The 24,980-nt window shown below is 41.0% G+C and overlaps 1 protein-coding gene and 1 long non-coding RNA gene across 3 annotated transcripts in view; both read left to right on the top strand.

Moving 5' to 3' along the window:
- The window catches only part of igsf21a (immunoglobin superfamily, member 21a), a 623,523-nt gene that overhangs the window by 525,018 nt on the left and 73,525 nt on the right, over positions 1 to 24,980 (top strand). For both annotated transcript variants that reach the window (XM_057847132.1, XM_057847131.1), the window contains one exon: positions 15,715 to 16,195. In XM_057847132.1, the coding sequence (XP_057703115.1) occupies positions 15,715 to 16,195 (481 nt within the window). The remainder of the gene's footprint in view (positions 1 to 15,714; positions 16,196 to 24,980) is intronic.
- LOC130922384 (uncharacterized) lies at positions 937 to 3,553 on the top strand. Its single transcript, XR_009064497.1, has 3 exons — positions 937 to 1,201; positions 2,565 to 2,616; positions 2,932 to 3,553. It is a non-coding gene; the product is annotated as an uncharacterized LOC130922384 (long non-coding RNA).

The following is a 24,980-nucleotide window of genomic DNA, read 5'->3' on the forward strand; positions in this document are numbered from 1 at the left end:
GGGATAAATTTGATAACCCTACCGTAAGCCTAAACTAAAGAATCTGGATGAGTGTAACATTTTATGTCTGTAACGTTAAATACAATTAGAAAACGATTTAATTAATATATGTATATATATATATATATATATATATATATATATATATTTAAAAAAGGCATGGCCGATATTTTTTTGCCGATTCCGATACTTTGAAAATGACGTGATCGGACCCGATCGATCGGCATCATCTCTAGAAATTACAGTACACTATGAGATAATAACAAAATAGTAACGCACAGCCACTAAGATAACTACCGTATTTTTCGGACTATAAGTCGCGTTTTTTTTTCATATTTTGGCTGGGGGTGCGACTTATACTCAGGAGCGACTTATGTGTGGAATTATTAACACATTATGATATAATTTCACATGTTATTTTGGTGTTTTGCAGTGACACTGGTGGTTTTGTAAAGTTGTTAGCATGTTCTTATGCTATAGTTATCTGAATAACTCTTTATAGACCCTACCCACGTGACGTCACAACTCCTTCCTCCTGACTGGTGCCGCCCAATTGTCCGTCAACACATCATGTTTCCCTGTTACAGCTAGGTACATTCCTCCTATTTACGACGTGTTTTTCTGCTCGTTAACATTAATAATCAAAATGGGGAAGGCGTGTGTGGCGGTCGGTTGCAATAACAGAGAAGATAGACGGAGAAGACGGAGAGACTTGAAGTTCTACCGGATTCCGAGAGACCCGCAGAGAAGAGAGCGAGATGGGCTGCTGCAATTCGACGAGAAAACTGGGCTCCAAACGATTACCACAGATTATGTAGTAGTCATTTTATATCTGGTAAGATGCATTTAATATATATTTAGAAGATTTTGGGCTAACAACCACAATTAAGATCATTGCTACACTGTAAATGCTAACATTCAAATTAATTAAATTTGATAAGTGAACTAAACTCAGTTTTCATCAACCTGTTGTGAACACTACTTTTAAATAAGTAAGTAGTAATTTGGGGTTGGAGAACTTGCTTAACTTGATATATCCCAGTTAAGTCAAATTAGAAAAAATAATTTATCGTACCCAGTGTCCTTTGCGCGTTCTATCAGACATGCGCAGATCTGCCCTGCCTACTTTCGCGCTCTTTCCAACACCTTTCTCATTTATTTTCGCCATTGTGGGTTTATTTGTCCTCAGCACACTGATTTGGTAAGTAAATATTTTACTCTTTTGTAAACCGTCTATTTGTCTTGTTGTAGTGTAGTAGCCTGTGTGCTGCCAGGGAGGAAAAGTGTCAATTACATCAAATATCACCGCTAGCAAGCACGGTATATGACCGTGACAGTAACCTCATAATTTTCAGAAACAAATGTAGACTACAGTTTATGGTAGACTACCATTTATGCCGGCGTTTTGAATTCTTGGTGATTAAGTTGACAGACGGGGCTCGTAACGTTTTTTAGGCGATGGGAGAGGTTTTTAAAACCGATTTAAAACAGTTACCGAGCGATTTTAAGTTAGCTGGACCGAGGGGAGGTTCGCTTCCTGTGTTACCGAGCAGTTAAGTTAGCTAGACCGAGAGGAGGTTCGCTTCCTGTTTTCAAAATAAAAACAGTAATTCTATCGTTAGTGGGTGTTTTATTTTGTGAAAATAACAGGAAGTGCCTTAGTCACTACGGCCAGCTTGAGTAGCGCCGAATTTCCACGTTGTGGATCTAAACGGCTACTTTCTCACGTAAAAATGTTAGAAATGTCGATAAAGTGATTTATTTACAGAGTTAGTGCTAGAATTAAGTCAGCTTCAGCCTGTCTATTTCGGCTCAGGTAAGAGCTAAATGCACACTCAGACTTTATGTACGCCAACGTAATCGGTTCTTGCGTTAGAGCAGTGGTCCCCAAACTACGGCCCGCGGGCCGTATCCGGCCCGCCTCCACATTTGGTCCGGCCTCCTGAACCCCCCCCCCCCCCCCCCCCCCCCCCAAATAGTGTTATCTATTTCCTGGCTTTTTTTCTGTGAAGAACCCAAACAGGGTTATTTGGTTATTATCTCTTGAATTAATAGTGTTATTATTATTCATTATTATATGATATTATATCATATTATATTATGTTATTATTTTTATTTTATTTTGTTGCGTGAAGAATCCAGAAAGGGTGATTTAATTGTGGCTTTCTGAAAAACAATACATTTTTACATTTAGGCACTGCTGCAATCGTCACACTGTTTCTGTTACAAACTGACCCGGCCCCTCATCAGAGAAGGGAAAGTCATGTGGCCCTCACAGGAAAAAGTTTGGGGACCCCTGCTTTAGAGTGTTTGTCATCTGCACTTCCATTTGCTTTTCTTCATGTGCAGTGCTCCCCCTCCATGTTTGATCAAACTGCACTGATAATTTGAAATTGTTTTAAAATGCATTAATCGCAAAAACGGAGGACTAGATCACATTTCAGAGTGCAGAGATCACAGTCGATGCTATAACAACCTGGTGTGTTGAAGGTTGGTCATTTATGTGCCTATATTTTGAAATTGTTGCCTTAATTTTGTGTTCTTTTTCACCGTCCCCCAATCAGGCTGAAGCAAATGGTCAGAAGTCCACACATACCTCAGTCTCTGCAATTACAGGTATGTCTCATACACTGATCAATGAATTATTTAATATTTGTATTTGTTGGGTTGGGATAACAAACATGCATTAATGTTTTTACAGATGGATTAAGAAATTAATTGTACATCTCAATTTGAATGTTAAAAAAATAATCAATTACATTAATTTAAAAATAACTCATTATTACACAGTTTGTGAATATTAAACTAATTCATTGCAGATTTTAATTTGTGATTAAAAATAATTGGACATTTTAATTTGTAACTGTTAAGAAAAAATGTAACTTTTTTTTCTAACAAGTTCTCAATGCTGAAATTATTATGTCTTTTCAGGTCAACCAGAGCAGTATTCTCTAATGCAGTGGACTTGTAAGTACTGCACATTTTCTGCTGGAAAGAGAGGCTACTTGCTTAAGCATTACCGCTTAAAACATGGATACCACACTCGGACATCCCTACTCCCCATGTCTTCATAAGGACTGCCTCTGCACATTTAAATCTTTTAATGCACTCAAAGTACACCTATCGACATGCCACTCTCAAAAAGATGCAGACAAAAGTGGAGAAACTGCATTTGACTGTCAGTTGTGCAACTTTGTGGAGCCTTGTTAAGAAGCAGACTTCTTTACCCATTTGCGAAGACATCTTAAGCTGAGGCAAATGGTTACTTGCATATATCAAGACTGTAACTTTCAGAGCACTGTTTATTCTACCTTCACTGCACACAAAAACAGAAATGTGAAATGAGTTTGAACCATAGTATGGGTAGGACATTTGTGTCTAAATCATTCAATCCCAATAAAAGTTGCTTCAATCAAAAAAAATATTTTTAATGAAAGAAAAAGAACCTCTTGCTAAAATGTTTTTTTGAAAATATATATTTTTTGAAATATATATATATTTTTTATTGACGTGTCACTTTTTTTGCAAAGCATGAAGTTTTAAACTTTTTTTTTTTTAAAGTGGAAAAAGTTTTTGAAGGCACTTTTTTTCGATTGAATCATTTTGACACAAAGATACGATTTCAACGCTACTTCCGACATGTTTGAGTGGCAGGTGACTACGCCAATGGCATAAAAGCATGCAGCAAGAATAATGGCCACCAGAGCTCCATCGAGCCATCGGACTCTGCTTGAGTCCAAGCCGAAAATAGGGCACCGGTACGTGGGTGTGAAATCGGCATCTCACCGGAGTGCCTGCGATGGTATGGTGCGCTGCTGCTTAATGTCATTCAACAAAGGGAACTTCACCCGCTGCCCTGACGTGATAGTTGGCAATCGTGGTCCAACCGCAGTGTCGCGACGCGCCGGTACGTGAGTGGCTGACGAGTGGCCCGACACTAGCCTGCCCAGTAAGCGAGTGGACTACCGGCGAGTCGCCGGCATCCGCGCCGGGAGCCCCCTTCGGGAGCCCCGTCGCTTCAGCTTTGAATGAGTGTTGTGTCACTCGTGGGCCGTCCACTCAACAGCCGGCCTCCGCGCCGGGGAGGGGGGGTGATATCGGGGTCCGCCAGTGTGCCGAGACAGGGCACCGTACCATCGCGGACACTCCGGTGAGATGCCGATGTCACACCCCCCTACCGGTGCCCTATTTTTGGCTTGGACTCGAGCAGAGTCCGATGGCTGGATGGAGCCCTGGTGGCCATTATTCTTGCTGCCTGCTTTTATGCCATTGGCGTAATCACCTGCCACTCAAACATGTCGGAAGTAGCGTTGAAGTTGTATCTTCGTGTCAAAATGATTCAACCGAAAAAAAGTGCCTTCAAAACTTTTTCCACTTCAGAAAAAAAAAAAAAAGGCGTTTAAAACGTTTTGCTTTTCAAAAAAAGTGACACGTCAATAAAAAAATATATATTTAAATTTTAAAAAATTTTGCAAAAGATTTTTTTCTCTTTGATTAAAAATAGTTTTTTTGATTGAAGCAACTTTTATTGGGATTGAATGATTTGGACACAAATGTCCTCTACCCATAATATGGCTCAAACACAAAAAGGATTGCTTCGATCAAAGAAAACAGTTTCAATGAAAAATAAAGTGTTGAAATGTGAATTTCTGAGTCTCAAATATTTTTTCACATTGAAACCTTTTTTTCTACAATTGATTTCTTTAAAGTTACTTTTTCTTCGATTGAAAAAATATATATATCTACTAATGACATACTTTTGACTAGAAATTAGACTTTTTTTTTTAGACGATAGAGCTTAATATGAAATTAGAATTTGAATAAAAATAAGACACATATTCTTGGTAAGATTTTAGGTTTCTGAGGTGTATAACTCCAGTACACGTTTTGCATGTACTCTTCTGGTGATGTGAAAAAAACAAGGTATCTTGTTCACTGTTTCAGGTGTTAAAGTGAAATTTGAATTTGAACTGAGTTGTGTGTTTTAAAAAGAGTTCTGTATTTTTATATTTATTTTATCACTGCTGTTTAAACCATGGGGCAATGTTGATTGTAGTTCATTGTGATCACTAATATTGTTGAAGAAATCAGAACTGTTAGCTTTACCAGAGCTCAAGCTCATGTTGTAATGGGCCATCAGGCAATGTCCCACAATACGAACTTTCAAACTCAGCTCAAGCAGTGGTTGAAAGCAAATCAGTCTTGCAATCACTGACTTTTAAGTTCTTAGTAACGTATTGTATTGTTGTTTTATTGTAATCTTTTGTTATTTCTTTCCTTTTTGTACCTTTGTGTCACCTGTTTAGGGACTACAGATGTAAATTAGCATATACTTGCTACAATCTGGCATATTTACATCTTTTTAGATGTTCATCAATGTGCACTGTCCCTATTAAATAAATAAATAAAAATAATGGGCAACTAGTTTGTTGCCATGTCTTCAATGCTAAGTTAATGTCCTGAAATTATGAAAATAGGATCTCTCCTGTTAGTCTTTGGAAATCACAGGATAGGAGTGAACATTGATGCAGTTCAGGTATTATTCAGTAATTTCTGTCGCAAAAGGTTATCTTAGGTACTTATACTGTACTTTGTATGAAGTGCAAAATGTTGGCAAAAGTGGTTGATTTGATACTGAGAATTAACCAAACACTGTTCAGCCTGCCAGGAGCCAGTGTCTCCCATTAAATGCACTTTTGAACATTTTAAAGTAAACTTTAATTCCACTGAGTTAATCCAATGAGTGTTCTCCATTTGTTGTGTTTTGGGGGTCATTACTATTAGATAATGTGTTTTTAATAAAATTAGTATGTGCAGTTGTAATTTCTATTGTGGAATTCTTTTAGGTCAAGAAAATTAAGTTGACCTGAATATGATGGATGAAATGGAAAACTAAAGATAATTAATACACAATTATCACTTGAATACTGCACTCAAAAAAAAAAAAAAAAGTTACTACAATCCAATTATTTGAGTTAATTTGAGTATTGTACACTCAAAATAAGCAAGTTACTGTAATCCAGTTATTTAAGTTAGTTTGAGTACTGCCAACTCAAAATAAACAAGTGACTATAATCCAATTTTTTTAAGTTAATTTGAGTACTGCCAACTCACAATAAACAAGTGACTATAATCCAAAATTTTTAAGTTAATTTGAGTACTGCCAACTCAAAATAATTAAGTTAATCAAATCTAATTCATCTAAGTCAACATAAATTAATTTTTTTAAGGCAGCAAGTTTGCATATTTTTTTTTAGTAAAGTCAACTTATAATATTTTACAGTGTAGGCTAATCGCCGACAACATACACGTATGTATGTAGTGAGAGTGCTATCGCTAAACCATATAAACATTAAAAGCCCTAACTCCATTGACAAACGACATGAAATACATTAGACTTGACAGTGGATGTTAGCAATAACAAAAGATTTTGAATTGAAAATTTCGTAACTCACCTTTCCAAGCACAAGATAGATTCCTGCCGAATTTTCGTGGACGAGGACCTGTTTCACCCAATCAGCAACGAAGTATTTATAAGCCTCCAAGCTCTTAAAGTTTTTCAAACTTTCGTGAGAATAGGCTGATTTTGTGTGGACAAGATAGTTGTACAGTTCAGGGTAGCTAGCAGATGTCAGGCAAATACGGCGGAGACAGTGGGTCGAAAAACATCGATTTAGGCATCAAATATGGATCTGGCGAATGGATAAACTGAAGCTTTTCCACATAACGCCTTTTATGCAACGCATCAAGTGAGTTTACGGCATCCGAAAGCACCGGGTCTTCTATGAAATGCATTATAAATTGCTCGATCAATTGAGACCATTGATAATACAGACACAAAATGACGGACAAGTGGGCGGAACCATACAGCGAGCACGTGATTTTGTGACGTCGGTGGGTAGGGTCTATAGCTATGGCCACGTTCACGTTCTGCCCTTGGCAGTGTATGTTCAATTGTATTATTGACTTTTTTATCTTGAAGTGGATGCATTTAGTTTGTGGCGCTTTCACGCCCACGTGAGGGCGCACTCGCACTTGTTTACGTGAAGAAGAGTGCTCACACGCCAGAAGAAGATGGACAGCTACGTAGCTCTGAGTGAGAAAGTGAGTGAGTGGGCGAGTTAGCGAGAGAGAATAGACGGCTGTGAACCTACTTTCATCGTTTATGCTTTTAAATCATCTCTACAGAGGCAACGCCTGCGTGTATCATCTTATCTGTTGTTGTTGTGTGTTTTCCACCCGCGATCGGACACTTAGAGCCAGTTGTGTGGTTGTTTGAACGATGTGCTAATGATAGCGAACGCATGCTAACCTGTTACTTACTACTAATAGTACCTAATTATCATTTATTTACGTTGATGCGAACCTGTTTTCTATCGAGGACCAAATTGATTCAGCAAATTATATGGACGTCCAGCATTGTCTTTTGGGAGTTCGCTGTATAGCCAGGACCGAGCCGTAACGTAGGACAGTATATTCACATTTCGTTGTTCATGCACTGTACACTGTACATTTATTTAGCATGTTGTTCTCTATTGTATTTTTATATTAAATTGCCTTTCAAGATGACATGTCTGTTCTATGTGTTGGATTTTATCAAGTAAATTTCCCCCCAAAATTCGACTTATACTCCGGTGCGACTTGTATATGTTTTTTTTCTCTTCGTTGGGCATTTTATGGCTGGATCGACTTATACTCAGGAGCGACTTGTAGTCCGAAAAATACGGTAATCAGATTACTGGTTTGGAAAAATGAACGCGTTAGATTGCTCATTACTGAAAGAAAGTAATCAGATTACAGTTAGTGAAAACACTGATAAGAAGTGGTATGCAGATAGTTGCAAAGTGTTCGAATTTCAAAAGGTCTTTCACCATACGATATAAAGCGTCATTATATTTGAGCCAAATGCATGCTTTAAAACTCTACCCGACACTCGAAGACCCATCATGTCTACTAGCCCTCTCGTACTTCCTTTATGTACACTTGATCAGCAACTATTGTATTTGTATTTGCGGAATCTCTAGTGTTTACAAACCACATATATTTATATACACTTACTGTAAGCACTTGGACCTATTATGAGTATGAAAACAGCTTTAAGGAGCCAGCAAATATGAATACAGCCTGACCTTCAAGATATTTCTATAGATACGTTTCCATTTACATAAAGGCTTGAGTATTGTGTCCCCGTAACGCAATCCAAGCACACTTTGTGGAGAATTAGTCTTCTTTAATGCAACAACTTGTTTCTCCCCTTCAGCAGCATCACAATACTCTGAAGTGTCGTTCAGTATTACAAGCATTCCTATCCATACATACTGTCAGTCTTTTTACGCAAAATATGCAATGTATTTTCCGGCACCGTGTGTTTTTTTTTTTTTTTTTTTTTTTTTTTTACGAGGTCGTATTTGCTGCGGAAAAAGCGACATCATTAACTTGCAAGCCAGGTGGCACGCGTACCGGCATAAAGGCGCTCGCACGACGATACGTGCTTGCTGTCTGCGGCTACGTTTCCATGGATACCAGTAACCCCATTAGTATTTTCACATCAGGGCACATGTGAATGATAGCATTAACATGACACGCTTTTTGAGTATTTCACATTGCAACGCACAGCGCTATTATTATAGACTGCACGGACACGATCACTATAATTTCAGTTTGCCTTTCAGGGGACGTATTAGGGTATTGTAAAACATGTAACAAGGTAACAAGTGCTCGTTCAACCATCAAGTTTGAAAAGTAACAACAATCAATGTACAATCACTCTACTTCTTTTCAAATGTAGCAACTAGGTAGAATAGTACATGTCAAAGGAAATCGTTAAAGGGAGCTGATGACAATTGAAGGAATCTGACCCCTTAGCCAGACTGCCGGAATCACGCCAGCCGAACCGTCAGACCTGCGCTGGCGAAGCTCCAACAGCCCGGGCAGGCGGGACCCGATATCCCGGCCAAAAGGCCAAACTCAGCGCGTTCACCTTTAGGAGTGGGAACCTCAGGGCACCTCACGATACAATACGATAGGATACAATTCGCGATACAAGGCTCACGATAACGATTATCTCACAATATCACGATACAGCGATTATCGATATATTGGTCAGAAATTTGATACATGCTTTTCTACGATACAGCTGTTGAAACGAGAAAAAAAAAATCAAAAAACATTTCAGAAATATTTCAGAAAAAATACTGTTTAAGTCATTTATTAAACAGAGACACATTTTATTTGCAACATTGCTGTAAAATATAAATCTACTGCATGTTGTGTACCTGCACATATAGAGGAAACATACCACAACCACTGATATCTCTTGGAGAGATCATGATGAATGGCACCCTTAATTTCTTTAAAGTTTAAAATCTTTAAAAAAAAAAAAAAAATTAACAGTGTGGAGGTGTCAGTCAGCAGTTGAGCTTGGAGTGGGGCAATGATAAAATTGGTGGGTCTTTTCTTCGTATTTGACCTTTGTTGCCAAAAGCGTTGGTTTGAGCACTATCTGCTTCAGCATTTGAGATGCCAGACTTGCTCAGTCACAGTCTTCCTCACCTTAAAAACAACAAGATAAAACAAAAAATATTAGTTACTTAATAGCTTTCGAATTGAAATCCTGATTTTTTTTCTGTGTTGGAAGTATTGAGTGAATTAAAAAAATATTAATTGAGTGTATAGAAATCAAAAATGCAATAATTACCTATTTTTAATATGTAGGCTAAATTAATTATCATGCACATCACCTTATATATCTTGGAAGCTATTCAAACCATTTTTAAAGCTTTTATTTTATCAAAATGGCAGTCATAACAGTTTGTGTAGTAAACTAGATGGAAATTGGTTCTCAAATAATATCAAATAAATCAGTAAATTTATGTAGGCTTGTTCGATATTCATTTCATTCAACAAACATTGAGCAGTTTACAGCATCCATACTCCATTGTCTGGCCAATATGTCAAATAAAAGTATCGATACTTGGCGGGAGCATATCGATAACTGATCAGGTTGCAAAATATTGCGGTGTATCACTGTATCGAGATATCGTCACACTCTTATTCACCTTAGTCTTAACCCTTTGTACTGACTCCATTTTGAAAGCTGGAAAAAGGCTTCGAAGCACAAGTTAACAACTTATTCAGGGCGACAGCAATCAAACGGCAAGGCGAAAAAGAAACAGACTCAGGCGGGGAGGCAGGGTCACCCTATCACACGTCAACAAAAGGTTTCTGAGAAAAATGATAACACTTAGTTAAACATTCAGTCTTTTGAAGGCTCTCGTTGGGCGGCCGTGGGCAGGAAGAAGGGTGTGTTTGGGCGTTGTTTAAGATTATTGTCTGTTTGTGCATTGGACAGGAGGATTCGGGAGTTATTGTTATCAGGGCAACGAGGGTTGTGGATTTTGCCGCCTCAGCGTCAAAGGTTCTCTTGGAGTCTTGTCAGTCGTGTTACCAGTTGGATATCGGCCGTTCTCCGATATTCCTTGTGTTGGGGCAGGGCGTCCCACCATTCGTTCTGGACTGTCCGGGAGAAATGATTGCGAGAGTTGGTGGTGCAGACGTGGGCTTGTCAGCATCAATCTTGCTCAGTCAGTTGCATGACGCACACATTAGGCTTCCTTGACAAGAAGGCGTCATGTATCTATTATGCCATATATTCTGCTTGTTTTCCTTAAACTATGGTATAAGTGCTATTTATTTTATATTGGGTTGGTTAGAGTAATACAAACAGTAAATACGAGACACGATACTATTCCCTGATGGATTATATTAAGTGTGTTAGAGTAATACAAACAGTCGATCGGTAAATACGAGAAAAGGTACTATATCCTTCACAGTTTAAAGCAGGTAAGGGAAAGGTTTTTCAGTGTCACGTCTTTTTGAAGGCTATTGTTGGAAAATGGAGCAGAACACAAAATAGCCTATTGTCCGTGCTCTGTCCTGGCAAAGACACCTACATCCGCTCTGGAGAGGTGATGTGAGACTATAATTGCTCTGAGATCTTTGCGCAATCATAGCACAAATGAGACCATACTCAAGATCACCTTGTAGATATATAGGTACAAATGATTTAGCCTTGTTCTATTTGTTTAACTTACAATTTCTGATTGAATAGAGGAAGCAGTGAAGTACTCAGTCTGACAATGGGCAGGTGCATTGATGTATAAAAGCTCACTGTAATTGCTATGAAAAGCAGACATCTTCTGACTAACTTTGCTCTGAAATTAATTGCTTCTTGTTTGTTGAAAATGGTTCACTTTTATTCCAAAAGGCTTTGTAAAATTGTAGCTTTACATTATTTCAGAGGCAGAACTTAGGGGCCTGGTGGGGGTGCGACCACAACCCGGCTCTCAGGCCTTGTTCAGACTGGCAACCAAAATCGGATTTTTAGCCTATCCAGATTGAGACTCGATGGCTCTTTTGTTGTCTGAACAGTCACAAATCTGGTTTTTGCGAGGCGGATTGAGACCAGGAAGATAGTTTTATATCAGATAGCCGGGCCAATGTTTATTCTTGAGTGTCCATTTTTCCTGGTAGCCTCCTTTTTTTTGTCTCCTCGGACAAAACTTTTTGTCTCTTTTGTTGCTCTGCCGTCTTTGCAGAATTTGTTCATTCATTTTGGTACTGTCGTCCACCATATTCTTTCAGTTTAGCGATTTGATTTAGACCTGAATCTGTTTTGGCTGAATGTAGGCATGTGCCGGTTACCGGTTTCAAGGTATACTGTGCTATGCAAACGTCAAGGTTTCAAAACCACTAAAATTTTCTGTCTACGGTATTAGCTATTTTTTATGTCCCAGAAATCCAGGGCTCACCCCGCCCCGTCAATTTGTTGCTCAGTCTCAGTAATGCAGCTGTGCTGCACGTTGGCTGGAGGACATGAAACTCCTGAACTTTTTCCCCCATTGAAGAAAAAGGAAGTCGCTGGTATGGGAATACTTCAAGAACAGGAAAGTTACAAACAGCCACAGCGTAGGTGGGGAGGCCGACATGTAAAACATTTAATGTAAAATACACATTTGCGGAGGGTGGCTACCAGAGAAGGTTTTATCTCCATTATGATTTTGCATTTATAAAAAAAATAAAGGTTAGTAAACGCTGTCATGAATGTTTCCCTCTAGCTACGAGAGTTAACTCCAGCATGTGTAGTGTGTCTAGCAGTGGTAAAAGATACTGTAATGTAAGCTTTTTAACGAGGCAGATAATGTGGCTAATTAGTAGAGGAGTTCCAAAAAAATTTTTGATTATCGATTATTACATATATCGCCATTCGACATGTGACAATTCGATTACGATTCATAAAGGTTCAAAAAAACGATGATTTTCCCTCATAACTTCATGACAGCCGCTCGTAGTGGAACAAAATTCAAGACACGTCTGCTGCCCGCACACCGTTAACAGACACATGCACAACGTTATGATGGATGCTCCTGGTTACTGGGAGAGAGATTTATTCCTTTTTAAAAGACTGGAAAATACATTTGTGTATGAGACAGGCAGGTACAGAAGCGCGACCCGGCAGTCGCGCTTTTGTGCGCAAGTTATTTTTTAGAGCGATAGGGGAAGAGAGATAGTTTGTTGCCCCTTGTCTTTCAGATGTCCAGCAGTAGTTTTAAGGCATTTCAATTGAAAAATGACCTGAATGTATTGCTAAGACCTGTGTGCGTCTATAAGAGGTGAGTACACTAACCCTCTTGTACTGTTTAGCCTTTATTGTTGTTGTTTTTCCAGATGTTAATAGTTGGTGCCGAGCGCTAAACTAATTAGCTAATTCTCTAACGTGTATTTCATATGCAGAACGTGTAAAATCATGATTAAGTGCAGCGGTAACACTACAATCATGTGAAATAGTACAGAAATCTGTTGTTGCCAGTGCTGCCTGGGACCCGACAGGCGTGTGTGCACGTGGGTGGGCCGGGAGAGAAGAAAGTGCGCGCGCTGTAATGAGTGTGTGTGTGTGGCGATGTTGGAGGCCGCCGGACTTTTTTATGTACTCGGCAAAAGTGACCAAGAGCAGTTGTGATTTCCACCTGTCACTCCAAGAGATACACAAGGGAGGTAACACTGTGAAAACAAAGTATATTGGTTAAAAGAAGTCTTGTATCTGAAGACACTATGTGTCCAGAAAATGTGGAATTCATTCCACCAGTGTAAAATGTATTGTATTGTTGAGAGCAATAAGTACTCCCTTTAAAATTGTTAATGTTCTTGCACTTTCTTGTAAAAAAATAAATAAATAAAAAAGCAGCTTAAGAGCAGCTTTTTGTTGTATGTCGTATGTTTCCATCATTCCTGTTGAATCAAAAGGATATTTTAGATAAATAATGGAAATAAATTTTAGAGATGTCCCGCTCGATCGGGATGCCAATCGATCGGGGCCGATCACGTCATTTTCAAAGTATCGGAATCGGCAAACAAAATATCGGACATGCCTTTTTAATATATATATATATATATATATATTTTTTTTTTTTTTTTAATTAAATGATTTTCTAATTGTATTTAACGTTACAGACATAATATATTACACTCATCCAGAGTCTTTAGTTTAGGCTTATGGTAGGGTTATCATATTTATCCCGATAACTGCGGTAATTAATTTTTTAAAAAATGTTATAACGTTAAAATATTTAATGCAATTAATGCATGTGTTGCACGACCCACTCACGCATTGTCGCGCTCCATCTGTAATGGCGCCGTTTTACCTATATAGAGAGATAAAAGGCAGCGTAAAATGAGTAGAGTGAATTTTGGCAGCCTTTGGAGCCTTTTTATAATTGGCTAAAGCCTTACAATCCCTCTCCCTATGATTAGAAATATCATGGGAAGCAATGTGGGGAAGCAAGGTAACAATTGATCTTTTTCTTAACACCTTATGTTATTTCCCAATGCAGAGAAGATATATCAATTGGTAGCACTACACACAGTCATGGTTCCACTTCCCATCATGCATTTGGGCATGGCTACAGTATCGTTTACTGAAAGCTCAGCAAATACACTAGATGGCAATATTTAGTTACAATATACTGGACTGTCTCAGAAAATTAGAATACACAATATTCTAATTTTTTGAGACAGTCCTGTGTATATATACAGGACTGTCTCAGGAAATTAGAATACTGAGACAGTCAGGAAATTAGAATATTGTGTATTCTAATTTCCTGAGAAAGTCCTGTATATATACACAGGACTGTCTCAAAAAATTAGAATATTGTGTATTCTAATTTTCTGAGACAGTCCAGTACAAAACCACAAGTCTTTCTATCCGTGGATCCCTCTCACAGAAAGAATGTTAATAATGTAAATGCCATCTTGAGGATTTATTGTCATAATAAACAAATACAGTACACAAATAAAGGCTAAAGCCTTACAATCTCTCTCCCTACGATTAGAAATATCGTGGAAAGCAAAGTAGTAATTGATCTTTTTCTTAACACCCTATGTTATTTCCCAACGCAGAGAAGATATATCAATTGGTAGCACTACGCACAGTCATGGTTCCACTTCCCATCATGCATTTGGGCATGGCTACAGTATCATTTACTGAAAGCTCAACAAATACACTAGATGACAATATTTAGTCACAATATACAAAGTCACATTTTTCCTTTAAGAAAGTCGTTCTATCCGTGGATCCCTCTCACAGAAAGAATGTTAATAATGTAAATGCCATCTTGAGGATTATAAACAAATACAGTACTTACGTATGTACTGTATGTTGAATGTATATATTCATCCGAGTTTTATTCATTCTTTTCTTAATGCATTGCCAAAATGTATATGATCGGGAAAAATAATCGGGAATGATTGGAATTGAATTGGGAGCAAAAAAAAAGCAATCGGATCGGGAAATATCAGGATCGGCAGATACTCAAACTAAAACGATCGGGATCGTATTGGGAGCAAAAAAAAACATGATCGGAACAACCCTAATAAATTTGTTTGGCTACTTTATTAATCAGTTATGTACGATGTAGTGATAATTGTGATAACCATCAATACCGTGATCATCGTTCAAAAATCGAATCGTAGCACCCTGAATCGTAATCGAATCGAATCGTGCGGTGCCTAAGATGGCACACTAATTAGCCTGCCTATTTAATTTTATTTAGAATATGTCATTTACTTTTTAAATGTATTTAACATCATACTTATATTGCAATTTGCTGTATTTAACATCATACTTATATTCCAATTTGCAAATATGTTGTTTTGAAGTATAAAAATCCTTTACTTAAGTTTATCATACCGTCAGAATCTCATACCAGCACATGCCTAGCTGAATGCAAACAAGCTTCGATCAGCCTCAATAGTATTATCACTGATCGGTCCCAAATAAGACATGCTTTCCATCCCTTTACGCAGTTTAGTGCTTGGATGAATTTTAGCGTATGTTTGCCGGGTGGCCTGAAGCTCCAAACAAGTGTTGTTTTGTTTGGAGCTGCTGGCGTCCCTTCCTCAGTCAGCGGGCCAAAATGTAATTAGTGCCCGAGCACCAGGCGGGGCGAAAGCCCTCTTGGAATGGCTGTGTTTATTCGTATTGTTCCCACAAATGAATTGCCATTTGGAATGCCTAAACAAGCTACATCTCACCTATTTTGCAAACACCTGTATCTTAGCAACAAATAGTGAATCGGGATGTCACTGTGGGTAAAGGATGTCATCCAAGTTTTACGGTTTCTAACAAATTATTTAACTGTTGTCCATGTTGTATCTCAGGTGTACTTCAAGCGGGATGGCGAGCTGATCGAGGTGATCTCCTACACCCAGCAATCGGGCGGCGATCAGAGCGGCGGTTCAGCCGGGTTCCGAGGAGCCAGGCCGCTCATAAGCCGGGATCTGGACGAGACCAAGATGCAGCGCTCCCTCTCCCTGCTAGATCCTGAAAGCCGGTCGGCGCGTTTGTACACAGAACGGCCGCATCGAGGCCACACTCTGGGCCTTCAGGCCTCCGAACCCAGCCCTGCTACCGAGGTCATCCCGGAGACGGTGGTGAGCCGAGAGTTCCCCCGCTGGGTCCACAGCACGGATCCTCTCTACTACTTCAGCCACACGCACATCCCGCAAAGCGACGGATCTGTGGTGGTGCAGGCCCGCCTCACGTGGACCCTCAACCCGCAGCTGGATAATGACGCCTTGTTTAGCTGTGAGGTCAAACACCCGGCTCTCTCCATGCCCATGCAGACCGAGGTCACATTAGGTAAGATACTTTGGTTTTCTTTCTTCTATTTCAATTAAGGTCAAAATATAGCGACTAGGGGTGTGACAATATACACTCACAGGCCACTTTATTAGGTACACCTGTCCAACTGCTCGTTAACACTAAACTTCTAATCAGCCAATCACATGGCGGCAACTCAGTGCATTTAGGCATGAATACATGGTTTAAGACAATCTCCTGCAGTTCAAACCGAGCATCAGTATGGGGAAGAAAGGTGATTTGAGTGACTTTGAACGTGGCATGGTTGTTGGTGCCAGAAGGGCTGGTCTGACTATTTCAGAAACTGCTGATCTACTGGGATTTTCATGCACAACCATCTCTAGGGTTTACAGAGAATGGCCCGAAAAAGAAAAAATATCCAGTGAGCGGCAGTTCTGTGGGCGGAAATGCCTTGTTGATGCCAGAGGTCAGGGGAGAATGGCCAGACTGGTTTGAGCTGATAGAAAGGCAACAGTGACTCAAATAACCACCCGTTACAACCAAGGTAGGCAGAAGAGCATCTCTGAATGCACAGTACGTTGTACTTTGAGGCAGATGGGCTACAGCAGCCGAAGACCACGACGGGTGCCACACCTTTCAGCTAAGAACAAGAAACAGAGGCTACAATTTGCACAATCTCATCGAAATTGGACAATAGAAGATTGGAAAAACGTTGCCTGGTCTGATGAGTCTCGATTTCTGCTGCGACATTCGGATGGTAGGGTCAGAATTTGGTGTCAACAACATGAAAACATGGATCCATCCTGCCTTGTATCAACAGTTCAGGCTGGTGGTGGTGGTGGTGGTGTAATGGTGTGGGGAATATTTTCTTGGCACTCTTTGGGCCCCTTGGCACCAATTGAGCATTACCTATACCTGAGTATTGTTGCTGACCATGTCCATCCCATTATGACCACAATGTACCAAACTTCTGATGGCTACTTTCAGCAGGATAATGCACCATGTCATAAAGCTGGAATCATCTCAGATTGGTTTCTTGAAAATGACAATGAGTTCACTGTACTCAAATGGCCTCCACAGTCACCAGATCTCAATCCAATAGAGCATCTTTGGGATGTGGTGGAACGGGAGATTCACATCATGGATGTGCAGCTGACAAATCTGCACCGTGTGATGCCATCATGTCAATATGGACCAAATTCTCTGAGGAATGCTTCCAGCACCTTGTTGAATCTATGCCACGAAGAACTGAGGCAGTTCTGAAGGCAAAAGGGGGTCCAACCCGTTACTAGCATGGTGTACCTAATGAAGTGGCCGGTGAGTGTATCAATATTATGATATGTCGCGATACTTTGTATCCCAATAGGTTATTGTCATTGAGAGTGCTAGATGACCAATTCATTTTCACTGGGAGGGGCTGAATTAACAATTTAGGGTCACAGAGGTCAGAAAATAAAATTTAGCCTTGGGCGCCGACGTGAATCGCCGGCTGGATGTTGGCGGGGTGGAAGGGTGTCACACCCTCCAGGTGGGGATCCTCTCCTGCCTAGTGGGCTGTGTCGGGTGGGGGATAGCAGCAGTGACTGGGCATCCGGGTGGGTGAACTTTGGCATAGGCAGGCATGGGGGGATGGTGGCGCATCTCCTTGTCCTTTCCCTGTGGGCTGGTTTTTGGGGGCATGGATGATCCGGGGAAACGCTCTGGGTCCGGGTGGGGGTGGGGGGGTGATGACGGCTAGCCTAGTACACCAGTCTGGCCACCATTCAGCGGATAAAATTTCCAGGGCGGAGCAAGCCGCAGCAAACAGACAGCAGAGTGGACCAATCAGCGACGGGTGGACGTGACGTTAGTAAAGCGACAAGGGACTTGTGCGTGGAAGTAAACAAGCGAGGAGAGCGGAGTTTATTCAACATGGCTAGCGCTAGACAGACTGTTGTCAATTTAAAACTGATTTTAGCGTGGATTGGAACATATTCTTGGCTCTCCCGTTCGCCATCTGTGTTGTTGTGGAGACGACTTCCGACGCGGAAGAGTGATGTTGCTCGTTAAGAATACAACAAAACTTTTGTCTTGCCAAAATTTGACCTTTATGTCTTCATTAAATGATAAATCTTTTTGTCAGTGAAACAAATATATTTTTGTACATTCATCATTATTTGGGAGAGTCTTTGCTTTCATTTGAGCCATTTCTGAAACCAATTGAATAATTAAAAGTCAGGTTATTCACAATTGTTTCTACAAAATGGATAAGCGACAAGACTTTTGTCAGGGACTGTAGACATCATCATATTGGAAAATATTTTTCATGGTTTAATCACTCCTATGACTACATATTATGTATATTATGAGGCATGCTTTTGTCACATTAATCTTCAGACCTTTGTTAGTCAGCTCAATTTTGATGCTGACTAATTGTGTTACGGCCAAGCTGATTTGGAGTTTTGGGGGGACACCGTTGACTGACAGGCCAATTTATGGCACTGTCTAACGGCAGATTGAGTTAACGCGGCACCGTTATTGAAGTCAAACTCAATTAAAGACGTGGGATGATAGTGCAGATGCATGACACAAAGTTCTCAAGTCTGAAGCTCTTTTTTTCAATTATTTCAAATCGTAGAACAATAGCAGGGGGTCTTTCTACACGTATTAAAATATCAAAAAGAATAAATGCAGTGAAACTAACAAGAGTCAAACTTTGGGGGGGGGGGATAATGTTTTTCTGTGTTATCCTGGAGATGAATGCACAAACCGCCTCATTTTTTTCTTCTGGAAACTAAAAAAACAAAGATGGCTCCCGGCAATTCCAATTAACACTTCAAAGGTGAAATGTTGGCGTCATTCTTCTGCACACGAGCGTCGGAATTCATGAGAAGCACACATTATCGTGCTCGGAGAGACTTTTGTGAATGCGCTCCAAAATCAATAACACAACATGAGAATGATGTTACCTGTTAATAATGTTTCTTTCAACCAAGCCACCGCTGGAGGCAACATCTGTTCTTGTTAATCTGCTCCCAAGTCCGGTGTTGTTTTGGAGGCATGTTCACTTTTTATACGCGCCAGGAAGATTCCTTGCCAGAGTCCAAACTTCCATATCGGCGTAATTAGACTGATGCTACAGAGTCTCAATTAGCCCATGAGGGACATTCCTTCCTGTTTTCGGCATTTAATCAGTCCGCATTGGCAAAAAAACAATTGGTCCTGGCGCTATTTGCGAAATTTCTCATTGTCAATCAATTAGTGGAAACATTTTTTTAAAGCATTGTCTGACTTCAAATTCACTCGACTTAAATTGAAGGTATTTACACACAAATCTGACTAAAAAAAGATATACCGTAATTTTCGGACTATAAGCCGCTACTTTTTTCCTTCATTTTGATACTTTTGGCTTATAGTCCAGTGTGGCTTATTTGTTGATTTTTTTTAGGTAACACTTTATTTGACAGCGGTGTCATAAGACTGTCATAAGATCATCAAAATTATGAAATAGCACTATCATGGACATTACTGAATGCTTATGTCATTAAGTGTCATTTGGCAAATTATGTCACTTACTCAATTTTTGTCCATCTTGGATCTTTTGCATCCATTTAAAAGTGAGATCATTTGCCGGATAACACTTAATGACATCTGTTATTAGCCTTCATGGATGCTCAGGACAGAGACGTGTCATAATTATGATTGTGTAATGACAGTCTTATGGCACCACTGTCAAATAAAGTGTCAGTAAATACCATAACTAGCAATTGATGAAACAATTGGAACAGTAACTGAAGAAATATTTAGCACAGAACATGATTTTTGATTGTTATTTACATCTGTAGCACTGCAATGCATGCTAAGAGGCATGTTGGATGACAACAGTCAATAGCAGGTGGCAGCAGAGGTTGACTGTCTCCCCCAAGGGAGCAGTGATGGCCAAATGAAGCTTCTTGAAGCAATAAAGCTTTGCAGTAACTGGTTCAAAGTTTAATGATGGTTCATTTGGTCTTATGACAGTTGGTCATATGATGCTGCTGTCAAATAAGGTTGTACCGGTTAATATCTTTTGGTGTAAATATCCCATGATACAGTGAGGACAGCTGCGGCTTATAGTCCAGTGCGGCTTATCTATGAACAAATGCCATTTTTGTGCCAAATTTGATGGGCTGCGGCTTATAGTGCGGAAATTAGGGTAGGGTGATTTTCATGAAGCCAACATAAACTACAGTGGGGCAAATAAGTATTTAGTCAACCACCAATTGTGCAAGTTCTCTGACTTGAAAAGATTAGAGAGGCCTGTAATTGTCAACATGGGTAAACCTCAACCATGAGAGACAGAATGTGGGGAAAAAAAAAACTGAAAATCACATTGTTTGATTTTTAAAGAATTTATTTCCAAATTAGAGTGGAAAATAAGTATTTGGTCACCTACAAACAAGCAAGATTTCTGGTTGTCAAAGAGGTCTAACTTCTAACGAGGTCTAACGAGGTCTAACGAGGCTCCACTCATTACCTGTATTAAGGGCACCTGTTTTAACTCATTATCGGTTGAAAAGACACATGTCCACAAACTCAGTCAGTCAGTCAGTCACACTCCAATGCAATTTCCAGTCAAATGGAAACAAGGGGGATTGAACTGAGTGGTCAAGGTGGAATTATTATTTTTAGTGAATAAATGTGCAAAAGTGGAAGCTTCTCCCCCTTTTTGGACCCTGTATGCATGTATCCTACCCACCACGCGTTACAACTGGTGCCCGAACATTTTTCCTGGATCCTCAGTCAAGTAAGGGATCCGTCTATTTTCTGGATCCGACGGTCCCACCGCGTCTGCAATATTGGTTTCGGATCTGTCCATTTTTTTTGATTCGTCGGTCCCACAGCGGCTTTTCGGATCAGTCTATTTTGTGGAATCGAGGGCTGTGACATTGCCATGGGATCGGTCTAATTCCTGGATCTTCGAGTGAGTAAAAAATGCCGATTTGGATTACTATTGCTATATTTTTTGTTGACTATTCTTCGTGGGAGTTTTGCCCAAATCATACTAAATAATTAAAGCACTATGGCACGCTACAGTGATGACAGTGACACTGACGTGGACCTTACAACAAAGTTGGAGTTCGTCAGGGAACACGTGTTTGAGTACTGCTGAGCTCCCGAGTGAAGAGTGGTCAAGGTGGAAATATTATTTTTTGTGAATAAATGTGCATAAGTCGAAGCTTCTCCCCTTTTTGGTACTTTTATACACGTATCCTAGCTACCACGTGTTGCAATGTACAAAACATGGATTACACAAGGTGTGCTCTTTGGCCTGTACTGTATGTAAAGCACACGACAGCTCTGGATGCTAACAATCTACATAATTATATTGGAATAAGTTTGAAAACGCAATATGCTTACCTTGAATATCTGCTAATAAAACCGGACAGCATACACGCTCGCTCCCAACCGGACTTCCCAACAGGACTCTCTCACATCACCAGTTTTGCCCAACTTTTGTCTTATCAGGTATTTGCTGCACGCATTTTTCCCCGAAGCTCGTCTTGTGAACAACCGACAGTGCTGTCCTGCTCTTCACTTTTCCAATCTGGTTCAAATTGGAAGGGCAGAACCAACGACATGTTGGGGTAGCTAAGAGTGACACGCTGGAATTTCGGCAACGGGACCGGTGACGTCACGCACTGCGACGTAACAAGAATGGCGACCTATCACTTAAAATAATTTTACAAATTTTATTAAAACAAAAACATTAAGAGGGGTTTTAATATCAAATTATTATAACTCATACTAATATTTATCTTTTAAGAATTATTTGTCTTAAAGACCGAGGATCACTTTAAGGCATTTTTTAAGTACATTCTTCCTGTATGCATCCAAACAAAACAAGTTTAGTGCGCAAGGTAGTACTTTGGGTGTCAAATTCGACTAATGTCGATGTTTCTCCGGTGTAGCAGATTTTGGCAGAACACCGGTTCGAAGTGGTGAAGGAGCTGAGCCAGAAGGGCGAAGCTCTCGATTTACCAGTCGATCTACGTTCCTACACTTACCTACGGTCACGAGCTGTGGGTCGTGACTGAAAGAACAAGATCACAGATACAAGCGGCCGAAATGAGTTTCCTCTTTTTGTCCGGGGTTCCGGGCTCTCCCTTAGAGATAGGATGGTAAGCGCAGCCATCCAGGGGGGTTGAGCCACTTCTCCTCCGCATAGAGAGGAGTGAGTTGAGGTGGCTTGGGCATCTGGTTCGGGTGCCTCTTGGACGCCTCTCTGGAGGGGTGTTCCGGGCCTGTCGCACCGGCAGGAGGCCCCGGGGACACACCGGAGAGACTCTCTCAGCTGGCCTGGGAACACCTTGGGATCCCTCCGGAGGAGCTGGTTGAGGTGGCTAGGGAGAGGGAAGTGTTGGCTTCCTTGCTAAAGCTGCTGACTCCGGATTAAGCTGTGGATGGATGGATGGATGGATGGATGGATGGATGGATGGATGGATGGATGGATGGATGGATGGATGGATGGATGGATGGATGGATGGATGGATGGATGGATGGATGGATGGATGGATGGATGGATGGATGGATGGATGGATAATATGAAAATATACAGCGTTGTATATGAGAAACATCTTATCTTGAATCGAAGGTTGTAATTTGGGCTGGTTTTTATTGAAATTGGCGGATTTTACTGGCAACCCTACTTGGGATTCAAATTTTTGCATATTTTTTTCTTGCTAACCCATGGCAGCTTTGTTCTTCTTGAAAAAAAATTCCATCTAAAGAGATTTTTTTTCGACCGCTTTTTTTTCTTCTTTTTTTTTTTAACCTGTCCTGTTCAGCTGTTTGACACGGAGAATGGAAGTCTAAGTGCCCGGATAGTCTGAACAGTTTTAATGTTTCACATTGAGAGTCTGACATACTCCCTTTGTGATCATTCAACATACCTCATTTATTATGACAAAACAGCGAACAGGAAGGGGTTATGGGGGAACAGAAGAAAAGAAACACAAGAGAAGAAAGAGAAGAAACACAGAAGAAATACATTGAACGCCTAACTACACTAACTACTAATGTGTGGGTGCTATCGTCAGTTAAATGTATTTCCGGTTGACACCATGGTGGGGGCCTGTTGACCAGAGAAAGAGGGGGAAGAAGGTGGGGGAGTCTATAAGCTAAGTGATAGAAAGGGGTAGAGTGTACACAAATCATCTCTGTGATCTAGAACCCAGTAGTCGTGTCCCTTGTGAGTATAAGCCCGTTGGCGACCGACCCTACGCCGCCCCATCGCCAATCCCGACACCGGGACCCCCCGCCCGAGCGCGCCCAATAACATCCAGCCGCACGCGAGCCACCCAGACGACCGGAGACCCATCCCTCCTCCCACAGCCCAGCAAAGGAGCCCCCCCCCCCCGGAATCCAGGGTGATCCCCCGGGCCACCCGCGCACCCATCTATCGGCCCCCGGGGATGGCAAGAGGGGACGCACCACCAACCCCACGCCCGTCCCCAACCCCGTCCGGCCACACGGGCCACGAGTCGCCGCCGCAGCCCTCCAGCCGACACGGCACGCCACGGGGCACCCAGCGGCCCACCAAGCCCAGGGCAGGGTCCCCTGCCGTAGCAGGCAACATCCAGCCGATACACTGCCGCCCAGCCAGCAATCCGCGGCGGAGCACAGGGCGGATACCCAGTTAGAGAAGAGAGGGGGGAAGCTTTTTTTTTCTCCATCTATCCATCCATCCATCCATCCATCCATCCATCCATCCATCCATCATCTACCTCTTAATCCGGGGTCGGATTTACCAGAGCCCAGACTTCCCTTCCCCAACCACTTCAACCAGCTCCTCCGACGGGATCCCAAGGCGTTCCCAGGTTTTAAGTATTATTAGCTATTTTTTTGCTGCTGCCAGGTCTTACTTTTCCAGTGGGAATCACACATTGCAATATAATTCCTAACAGAGCGCGCTAGCAGTCACTGTCCCGCCCCCCCCAAGAGAGGAGGAATGTATCTCATCACATGCAAAACTGACTCAGCAGTGTCAGTCAGAGCTTGGAAGACATGAGCTGTCTTCATCAGACAGAAGCGCAGTGCAGTAAATATTTTAACAGCTCGCTCTCTGCAACATGGATGATTAAACCCATGACAAACCCGCAGAGGGGTGCAGGGGGCCACAAGACGGGTAAAAACTCTTGCTAAATGTCAGCGCCGCTTTTATTTTGACAAGTTGTTTGAAGTCGTTCGTTTATCACCATCGTGTTCATCATCAGACACTTGATTTTCATTTTTTTGAAGAAAAGGGAATAGAAGACGAGCCGTTGAATCAGGGCTCATTTGAAATGCCAGACACTTCTCAGCACACTTAGGAGAAAACAAAACACTTGAGTCAGAAAAGAACTGCGTCTCAGACATGAGGATTGTTTGAGTTTAAAAGGCGGCATATGATGGGAAATGGCTTTTTAATGGCTTGTTTACAAATTGTCGAGGGGTCCGATATACTCGCTCGCCCGTCTTGGATGAAATTAACCAACCGAGTCAATCTTTTATCTGCTCATTTTCGTAAACTGCATGTCTAAACCGCCACTAACTTGCTTAGTAACCCTCTCCACATCCGAAACTTAAAGCGACAATTTCGGAAGTAAACACTTCTTCAACCTGTTGCCCTCCGACAGGTGCTATGGGGCAATACCAACAAAAACAAGCAGGCTGAGAGCCAGTTTCTTGCCAAGAGCTGTCACCATACTCAACTCAAATTTGCACTGAAATGTCCCTGTCATTGCACTGCTAATGCCACAACAATGTCAAATGCATCTCACTAGTTACATTATAGCCTTTTTGCACTGTTACATACTGTAAACAT

Source organism: Corythoichthys intestinalis, chromosome 9 (genome assembly GCF_030265065.1).
Source record: "Corythoichthys intestinalis isolate RoL2023-P3 chromosome 9, ASM3026506v1, whole genome shotgun sequence".
NCBI lineage: Eukaryota > Metazoa > Chordata > Actinopteri > Syngnathiformes > Syngnathidae > Corythoichthys > Corythoichthys intestinalis.